General features: G+C 45.8%; 1 protein-coding gene across 7 annotated transcripts in view; it reads right to left on the bottom strand.

Moving 5' to 3' along the window:
• Window positions 1-10,449, bottom strand: part of MTSS1 (MTSS I-BAR domain containing 1) — a 161,647-nt gene that overhangs the window by 119,378 nt on the left and 31,820 nt on the right. Inside the window, exon 1 of one of the 7 annotated variants that reach the window (XM_064587894.1) lies at window positions 6,452-6,681. The exons of the other annotated variants lie outside the window; for them this stretch is intronic. Within the exon in view, the coding sequence (XP_064443964.1) occupies window positions 6,452-6,605 (154 nt within the window). The 5' untranslated portion in view covers window positions 6,606-6,681. Of the gene's footprint in view, window positions 1-6,451; window positions 6,682-10,449 lie in introns of those variants that run through there. 7 annotated transcript variants of the gene reach the window in all.

Raw genomic sequence — 10,449 nt, 5'->3', positions numbered from 1 at the left:
AAAATGTCAGAGGTCTTTCGGAGGAAAATCAGAGACGTAAAGAGATCCAGAGGCACAGGCAGAGGTTGGAGACAGAGAGGTAGGAGACAGGGCAAGCAACAGTGGAATCAGACAGGAGTGTTGGTGTCTAAGAAGAAGCCAAGGAGCCACCGGTCTGATGTGGGCAGGACCCCCAGAAATTACGTGACACAGGAACACATGACCTTGTGTCATAGCTGCTGGGGGCTTTCAGAGCCACAGCGTCAAGCGAGCTCCACGATCACCCTGACAGGCAGGGATGGCTGAACCCACTGTCCTCCATAGACAACAAAGCTGAGGTGTGTCCGATCGGATTGATCCACCAAGGCCACCCAGCTGTGACCGGGCAGCACCGACCTCATGCCCGCATCCTGACCCAGGCTCTTCCTCTGCCAAGCCACCTCTCCGTGAAGGAAGCCAGCCCAGCGGGAACGAAAACCCTCCGTTCGTCTCCACCACTGTTCTGATTCAACTTAATCTTTTAAAACACTATGCATATTTTCACACTGGGAAATGACCTTCTGTTGAAAAGGAGCAATCTTTTTTGGTAAGATGTGGACTCTTCACAAAGTTTTATCCACGACTTAGCACAGTGGTCATTGCTCGGATGAAACAATTGCATGACCTGTCAAACTTCTAAAATCAAAACACGGTTATAAATAACTTAAAACCTAGCTTAAATGAACCAAGTTCTCCACAACTGCGTCAAGAAAAGGCACAGCCATGATTCCGTCAAACCGCCATATGAAAATACCTGAAGGGTCTAGTTCAAAGGTTCTCTTCAGGACCGTTTTAACCCCCAGAGGACAATGTTGAGAGACATTTTCAGTTTTCACAAGTGGGGGATGGACCAGGGATGCTGCCAAACATCCCACAATGCACAGTCCTAACAAACAATTATCCAGCCCAACATGTCAATAGTGCCACGATGAAGAAATGCTGGTCTCAATCCCGAGATGGTTCTATATATACAACTGATCTCTCAGGTGGAAAGAATGTGGGACTGAGGGTCACGCAGAGCAGACACACACTCCAGGCACTGCGGCTTCGAAGTTGTGTGACATTTTAACCAAGTCACTGCGAGTCACCAAGCTGGTTTCCCTTGTTTGCAAAATGGAGTTGCTACCACCTCAAGATAAAGCAGCTGGAGGGCTAGCTGAATCCTCAAGGCCACGGCTGGACTGAGATCCCCACCACCTGTGACAGGCAAAGGCTCTGGTCCATCTCGCTGTTTCTGAAGATCATCCACTCCCAGCATTTGCTTTGTACAAACACATTTGGAAAAACAGATGTCAGAGCACTAGGCGTCCATCTAAACAGGGTTGGGGCCCATCTTACTCTCCCTCCATCTCATGGAGTCTGTTCACGGGCAGTGGGAACCTGGGGCTGGGTATCTGCCACCTCCCTGGAGGATGTGCTGTAGGCCCACCTGTGGCCAGTGACCGATGGGCCACCAAACCACTGGGAAGTCAGGAGCTGTGTTCACATGGCTCATGAGACCTTCCGATTCTCGTACAAGCAGCCCATCTTGCACTTGGCTTTAAACCGTATTATCCCAATGAAGGATCACTCTCATCATCAGCATCCGCCTTTCAACAAGCACAGATGGCAACCATGTGCTCAACTGGCAAATCCAGGGCTAAAATTCAGGCAAGCTCTCCAGGCTCTCTGATCCGGTTCTCTGGGCAGGTTCTGAGAGAGAGGGGTCAGGAAATGCAGGAAGGGGGGGAGGGGGCGGGGAACATGCAGAAAGCTGGTCTTTTGTCTGCTCTCAAGCCCTTCAGACAAATCAAACGGACTCAGCCAGAGTCAACGGGATAAAGGGCCATGTCAGCCCGCCCTGCCGTCATTCCCAAAGAGAAGCCTACAGATCCCCCGCTCAGGGCAAAGGTTCCACTTTCACCACCTCCCCCGAAATTCTTCTGTATTTTATCAGATACCTCTGGCCACCTCTGGGTGACACTCATGAAAAGGGTGCATATTAAGGTCTCTTTCTACCTTCGCAGAAATAGCATTTTTTAAAAAATTTGTAATCACTCTGGGGCGCCTGGGTAGCTCAGTCGTTGGGCGTCTGCCTTCAGCTCAGGTCATGATCCCGGGGTCGTGGGATCGAGCCCCGCGTCGCGCTCCCTGCTGGGCGGGAAGCCTGCTTCTCCCTCTCCCACTCCCCCTGCTTGTGTTCCCTCGCTCACTGTCAAATAAATAAATAAAATCTTTAAAAAATAAAAAAATAAAAATAAATTTGTAATCACTCAGATTTTCCCCCCTCTCCTTATTTTAAAGGGAGAAGCATCAGCATTGTATTGGACTGTGAAATGCGCTCAAACGCAGCTCTAAAGGGAAGTACCACCCAGCGGCTGGATGTTAGTTTCCATGGCAACCAGGGTCCCCGGGCCCTGGCACACACAGCAGGAAATGCTGCAGATTTCCACAGCAGGATCTTTTACTAGAAATAAGAGTCCCGTGGCAATTTTAAACGTTTGGGAATCAAAAACATATCATGTGTGCGACTGTATGTGGGCGCATGTTTACGTGCACACACGCGTGGATGGAGGTAGATTTGCAATAAGACAACGCAGACGAAAGAAATCTCGTTATTCTTACAGATAAATATGCTTATGTCAAATATAGCAATATGTTTTTGCTCCAAATTTAAGCAAAACAGCCCCGCCTCGAACAGACACAGAGCTAAAAGAAAACAAAAGCATCTTCCATTAGAAAAACGAAGGACCAAAATAGAAGTGGAAAATGGCTTTCGAAAACCAGTTGACCAAGGGTCCTGCGGAAACAAATAAGCAAACAAAAATCCTTACAAATAATCGACTGAAAGCAGAGATTTTTTTTTCCCCACAGCTCATGTTATTTCCTACTTGAATATCCTTAGCATTAAACCAAGGGACAAAGTGAACAAGCCGTTTACCATGCGGCTTTCAGGGGAAACCAGGAGACAGAAGGCTAGCAGGACAACCCCCCTCAACCGTGAGCCCCTTCCAGCTGCGTGGCCTTGGGCAAGTGACTTTGCCCCCTAAAAATGAAAAGGTTGCACCAGACACTAGGTGGTCTATAAGAAAAACCCTGTACCATCTTAAAAATGAAAGACCACAGGGTTAGATTAAAAAAACAAAAAAACTCCAGATCATTCTCACCTTAAGCCACAGATAGGTTTCTAAAAGTAGTGCATAAAAATCGAATTTCTTTAAAATGTATCAGAAGAATATCTTTTGAATAGTCTGTATTCTCAGAGCTGTTTCTCAACATCCTATTTTTTTTTCCCCCTCCAGGAGAGCACACATGTACAGTTAAAGTGATAATGTCAGTTCAGAGGAGTTTTCATACCTCGTGCAAGTTTTAGGCTGGGGCTTTATCAGAGGGAGCGGAGAACAGGCAGCTTGCAATCAGGCAGAATAGGCTCATCGTAGAAAAATACTAGTTTTGACAACTTCAAGTGTCTTCAAGTTCACATTTACATTCCAAACGGTTATTTTTATCTGAGGTGGGCAGACCAGACCAAGTTCACAACTCTATGGCAAATGATCTTTCCCATGAAAATATTGTTTAAATTAAAAAAAAAAAAAAAAACTTGCCTCATCTGTATGAACTAAAATAATTGCATCCTCCCATGAATGCTAATCCATATTTTACTCAAGTAACAACCACATGGTTGTATGCAACAGCAGGGTGGGGTGGAGTATTAGTTATTAAGCCAAAACAAAGAACAAAGGGAAAGAATGAGGATGGAGAGGAGAGAGGGAGAAGGGGGAGAGTCCTCAGGGCTCGTGTACAAAATGCAGACAGCCGGGCAAGCTGGAAGGATGGAACTGCTGAGCAAACCACTTCATTATGTAAACTGCCTAACGACACAAATAACGACGCTGCACAGATCGACCCAGTCACCCATAAAAACACACATCCTCTCCGTGCCTGGACCTTCCTCCCTGCCGCCGCCATCGCCTTCACCCCCGTGTCGAGTATTCGCCGGCATTTACTAAGGCTGCTGAGGTTAGACAGAAACCAGCACACATCACACTCAAGCATCGTCTGGGAAAATACACTGGGGCCAAACAGGGTGATGTCACTGAGCACGGACAGATGTTTCTCTCGGGTTAGTGGTGGGACAAGCCTTAGCAGGACACACGGGCTCCGGGGTGGAATTCGGACATCCCCAGCTCTCCCTGTTACGTACGGGATTTCAGGATGCTGGTGACATCCTGCTCCGGACACCCAGGTAGGCTTACGTTCAAGTGGGACTCATGTTCGTGCCTTTGAGGCCAAAGCACAATAACCACCGTTGCAAGTGTCCTTTCAGGAAAAGAGTGAAAAGTCAAACACGGCACTGGCGGGACACTGGCTAACCACAGTGAAGGTGGTTCGTCGCAGGCAACTGTTGCCACTCAGCCAAACATCAGTAAGAAAAGGCCACCTGTAGAGCGGGGAACAGTACTGCTGGTCAAGCATCAGTTTTAACATTAAGGAAAGATCAGTGGGATCAGAAAGGATGGATTTCATTCTATCACCAGTAATGCCCAGTTCAGAAGATCCCAATCTCCTGGAATATACAAATTGGCCCACCAAAATAATTGCATATGTTAACACCCACCTCTGAACTCCTACAACCAAAAAACAGAGGGGGAAAAGGGAAGATTTTTTAAAATTTATAAAATATATTTAATAAACATATGAATTCCTTTATTTCTTGTCCTTACCTACAGCGTGATTTGTAAAAGAAAAAAAAGTTTAAAATACACATGCCTCCTTACTATGCTAGACTCAACACCAAGTCTGAATTTCATATCAAGAGAACCAAAAAATAATCACGTTTAAAAAATGGAAAATGGGGGGCGCCTGGGTGGCTCAGTCGTTAAGCGTCTGCCTTTGGCTCAGGTCATGATCCCAGGGTCCTGGGATCAAGCCCCACATCGGGCTCCCTGCTCGGCGGGAAGCCTGCTTCTCCCTCTCCCACTCCCCCTGCTTGTGTTCCCTTTCTCACGGTGTCTCTCTCTGTCAAATAAATAAATGAAATCTTTAAAAAATCAAATTAAAAAATAAAAAAATGGAAAATGGTAAGACAAACTTCACCTTCATAGGGCCACTTTTATTTTTTTTTAAAGATTTATTTATTTGAGAGAGAGAGAGAAAGAAAGATTGCAGGCATGTGAGCAGGGGGAGGGGCAGAGGGAGAGAGAGAATCCTCAAACTCCCCTCGGAGCGCAGAGCCCAAGTGGGGCTCAATCCCAGGACCCTGAGATCATGACCTGAGCCGAAATCAAGAGTCAGACACTTAAATGACAGCGCCCCCACCCCCTCACCATGGGGCCAATTTTTAAAAAGTTGTTTTATCCCAAGCAGAATGTGTAAGCTTAAATGTACTGTGGTAATGAGTTAAAATGACTCAAGGTCTATCAGAGTGGAAAAGCATCAAAACAGTGAAACCCACAAGCAGGTATGCATTTATGAACCCACTTAAAAAGGCATTATGTTTTTACGTCATCCCTTTGTAGGTCAAAGACAACTCCAAAATCTCTCTAGGAGATGGAGAATTTATATCCTGGAGTGGTTTACATAATAGGCACACTTTTTAGCTTAAATATTATTATAAAAAGCAACAACTTACAAATTTTTTATTTGTACTTCATGTAAGATTGAGACTATGACAGGTATTAAAATACAAAAATAGGGCGCCTGGGTGGCTCAGTCGGTTAAGCGACTGCCTTCGGCTCAGGTCATGATCCCGGAGTCCCGGGATCGAGTCCCACATTGGGCTCCCTGCTCGGCGGGGAGTCTGCTTCTCCCTCTAACCCTTTCCCCTCTTGCGCTCTCTCTCTCACTCTCTCTCTCTAATAAATAAATTTAAAAAAAAAAAATCTTTAAAAAAAAATAAATAAATAAAATAAAATACAAAAATAGATGGATATGTACTCCTACACACGCACACATTTCAGCATGGAGTGGCTTGAGAAGCTGATGGAAATTCCTGAAGCTACTATCCCAGACTGGGGTGCAAACAGCCCTCAGCAAAGTTGTAAGTTACATATAATTAAAATTAATTAAAATGTAAAAAATCAGGCATTCAGTTCCTCAGTTACACTAGCCACATTTCAGGTGCCCAAAAAACCACCTGTGGCAAAAGTAACTACCATATTGGACAGTGAAAACGCAGAACATTTCCAGCATTTCACAGAACAGCCTGGCCCAGACTAAAAGCTCCACAGGGCCAGGACCCCACAGCATACACAGCTCCTGTCAAGTCCTGGCACTGGGCCTGCAATTAAAGGGAAAACAAACAAAAAAGAAATAGGAGAAAAAGGTGACTCTTTCTTTGCCCGGCCAATTTCCCACTTGAACCAAATACAAATGTTCTTCTTCTTCATAGCTCTGTTCTTACTCCCCACACCTGCCAACATCACACCAGTGAGACTTTTCAAAATCTACCTACCAGAGGGGCACAATGTGCCTAGGGGTTCCTCAGCATAATTCATGGGAATCAAAATCAAGAAGTCAAGTTCAGGGGCGCCTGGGTGGCTCAGTTGGTTAAGCGACTGCCTTCGGCTCAGGTCATGATCCTGGAGTCCTGGGATCGAGTCCCACATCGGGCTCCCTGCTCAGCGGGGGGGTCTGCTTCTCCCTCTGACCCTCTTCCCTCTCGTGCTCTCTGTCTCTCATTCTCTCTCTCAAATAAATAAATAAAATCTTTAAAAAAAAAAAAAAGAGAAGTCAAGTTCAAAACCCCGCAAATGAAAAGTAATGGAGAGTTTCTAGGTCATCTTCCATCCAGCATACCTAGACTTGTGTTTAAAAATATGAGAGAATACAGCTGCTGGTCCATCCACCCTGCAAGCTATGAAGTGTTTCACTTCAGAAAATTTTTTTTAATATCTCAGCAACTGTTTCCTGGGCATCTAAGATGTGCCAGGCTCCAGGAAATCAGAGCTAAGGTGCCCCTATTATGGCTATATACAGGCTCTAAGCAAAATTAGCCCCTGCCAGGTTTCCATAAAACTCCCTCTCCAAGGCTCCAGAAGATGCTTTATGCTAGACTCCTTTCTCTCCTATTATCTGGTAAATCCTCAGAATAAGATCATCAGAAAAATTAATACACGACCCTTGAAGTTTTCAAAACAAACTAAGCTCTTAAAAAAAAACACACACACAACTGAGCTTGTTTCCCAAAGACTTTTAAGTTCTCTCTTTTCCTAAAGGCAATAAAATCTCAAAGACAGTAACCAAAATAACCATTCATGATCTACCGTCATATCTAGAGATGAGCAGATTGCTGTTTTAGAACCTTTTATTTTGAATCACTGAATGGATTTGTCGACATTCCTTTAACTAGAATATTCAGTTCCAGGCCTGTGAGAAGGGCCTTACTTATGATTTTTTTTTTAAATAACCCCCCCACCACCCCCCAGTTTGTGGCTGAGGAGCTTCCTAGGTAGAAATCATAAGGCTCTGATTACATGAAAGAGTCTGACCTGAACACCAAAGTCAAGCCAGAAGTTAAGGGCCAGTGAAATCTCAAACCACCTAGTTAAAATAAAACTCAGGAGCAAACAAAACCAGTCTGGCTGCCTCTTGGAACAGCTTCCCAGCACCTCCTCTCCGAGAAGGGAAGATTCTCTCTCTTCCCTGGGCCCAGCCATTCACCCACCTGCCCCTTCCTGTGCCTGCATCATGAAATTACTTGGCCCTCTTCAGCTACAAGAAATAAGAAATCACACATTCCACACCAGACTGGACCTCAGGGAGGGGGGTCACCACAATGTAAGTTCTGAACCCCCATATGGAATCCGACCAAGATCCCATCCCACCAGCTTCCTGCCCCCAGGGATGACAGCCTTCCTCACCCGGATCCATTGAGGACCACGCTAGCGTGCTCACTGCTGTATACGCTCAGTCATTCATTCATCAAACATTGTCTGCACTTTGCCAAATGCCAGAGAGCCACTGAGCATGTAGGTGCCCCGGCTCCTCAGAGAGGAGCTGGATGCAGGCCTGTCCTGGAGGGGCCTGCATCCTAGTACGGAGCCGGGGATGACACAGGGAGCCAGAAGCACGTGCCGCAGAGGCCCTGAGGCCCGAAGTCTCCCTCTACCTGGTGACCATCGGTATCATCAGTGACGCAACTGCTAACCTGGCTCTTGGAAAACAAGCAGCAAATCCTGGAGCATCTAAAGGGGGCGGACGGGGGCGGAGGGAGAAGGACATTCCAGGTGTGGAATGCACACACATGCAAGCAGACAGGGATCAAAGAATTTAAGGGCTTCAGGGCGCCAGGAGCATTTCTCTATGGGTGCAAGTGCCAGCCACTGGCAGAGATGCCGCTGGACAGGTGGCTTAGGCAAGAGGCACAAACCTCGCCGGGGAGTAAAATCTCCCGAGGAACTTTAAAAAATCTGAGATTCCCAGGTCCTACCCACACCCACCTGATTCCACAGATACAGATTTCAGGGCCCTGCCTTGTATTTTTTTAAAAAAAAGGTTTTATTTATTTGAAAGAGAGAGCAGTGTGAGAGAGAGCAAGAGAGCGCAAGCGAGAGCGTGCAGGAGCAGGGGGGAGGGGCAGAGGGAGAAGCAGACACCCCCACTGAGCAGGGAGCCCCCCCATGTGGGACTCAATCCCAGGACCCTGGGATCCGCAACCTGAGCAGAAGGCAGACGCTTAACTGACTGAGCCACCCAGGCATCCCCGAAATCTGTATTTTAAAACCAACTTCCTGAGCGATTATGATCCACGCAGTCATATCTGGAGACCACAGCATTTAACAAAATGTATACTAAAAACGTGTAACATACACTAAAAACACATCACTATTTGCAAGAACCACTACTGCTTTATCCAGTGTAAGCCCCGGAGACTTTCTTCACCAAAGCACAGAACCTCGGCAATCCAGGCTTGCTGAAGATAGTGCACCTCCGGCCAACTGGGTCTCGCGGGCGGTCCTAAACGTTCCAGCTTCCACCTGCCCTCCTCAAACACACGCTGCAGGTCTGAGTGGGGGCCTTGATTTTTCTCTTCTAACCCTCCCTCTCTCCATAATCCCATGCTTAACGTTGCTTCCTCTACTCCTTTGTCTCCAGGGCAAAAACTGGAAAGTCTAAAGATAACCTAGGGGAGAGAATTTGGACGTCCAACTTCATTCATATTTTATGGACTTAATAGGGCCAACAAGATTTTTCAAATCATAAAATATTAGAGCGAGAAAGGTTCCTCATGATCATCTAGGACTCTGTGTCCTAAGAAAACCCCTTTGAGAGTTGGGGAAATTAAAGCCCTGAAAAGTGAAATATACAGTAGTCCCCTCCTTATCCATGGTTTTGCTTTCTGCGGTGTCAGTTCCCCACAGTCAACTGTGGTCTGGAAGCAGCTGACCCTCCTCCTGACAAATCGTCAGAAGGTCCAACAGGAGCCCAACGCTATGTCATGGTGCCTTCGTCATTCCCCTCACTTCACCTCATCACGTAGGCATTTTATCATCTCTCATCATCACAACAAGTATGGGACAAGAAGATGTTTTGAGAAATAGAAAGACCACATTCACATAATTTTTATTATACCATATTGTTATGATTGGTCTATTTTATTATTACTTTTTGTTGTTAATCTCTTACTGAGCCTAATTTATAAATTAAACTTTATCATAGGTATATACATATAGGAAAAAACAGTATGTAAAGCATTCGGGACAATCCCCAGTTTCAGGCATCCAGTGAGGGTCTTGGATAGTATCCCCCTTGGATAAGGGGCGGGGGATGGAGGGGCTGCCTAGTTGGCAAAACCAGAAGACAAACCCAGGCATCACAGTTCCCAATCTAGGTTACTCCAAGGTGCCACACAGATTCTTCTAATGCATTCAGGATCAAGTAACTTTAAAAGCAAATATAAGCTTATACTAAATCCAGGAGCTCCTTACATAAGGAATTATAACTTAATGGTTAAAATCTAGCTCTGGGCCAGACTCCTTTTACCACTTACTGGCCATGTAACCTTGGTTTAGGTTAAGTTCTCTTTATCCTGACTTCATCACCTAAAATGGAGATCACAAGCACTGTATCTCACGTTATGAGAACAGACTCAGCATATGTGATGCTCTTAGAACAGAGCCCAGCCCGCATTACTATTCAATAAAGGTTAGTTGCCATAATTTCCAACGTCGAAACCATGCCCACTCTTTTAAAGTGATGTACAAAGGCTTCTGGACATTAAAGATGATCTAGTCGGCTGGGGATCCATTTCCTTTCTTCATAAAATCTTAAACTCCTCACTCTGGGTTTGGTGTATCATTATCTAAACAGCCCTGAGATGGTTTTTCAAAGCTATAAAGTAATTACATAGGCACACAGAGGCAACCAGAAATGAAAGTCACACAGCATTATGCTCTTCAAAGGCCCTTGTGGACACAACCAAACAATGCGGTGGTGCAAAGGGCCAGTGCT

This window comes from Mirounga angustirostris, unplaced genomic scaffold, assembly GCF_029215605.1.
Source record: "Mirounga angustirostris isolate CCGP_5_RB_7025 unplaced genomic scaffold, mMirAng1.0.hap1 SCAF_4, whole genome shotgun sequence".
NCBI classification, from domain to species: Eukaryota; Metazoa; Chordata; class Mammalia; order Carnivora; family Phocidae; genus Mirounga; species Mirounga angustirostris.
The sequence above is the reverse complement of the archived record's forward strand: the minus strand, read 5'-3'. Positions and strand labels throughout refer to the sequence as shown.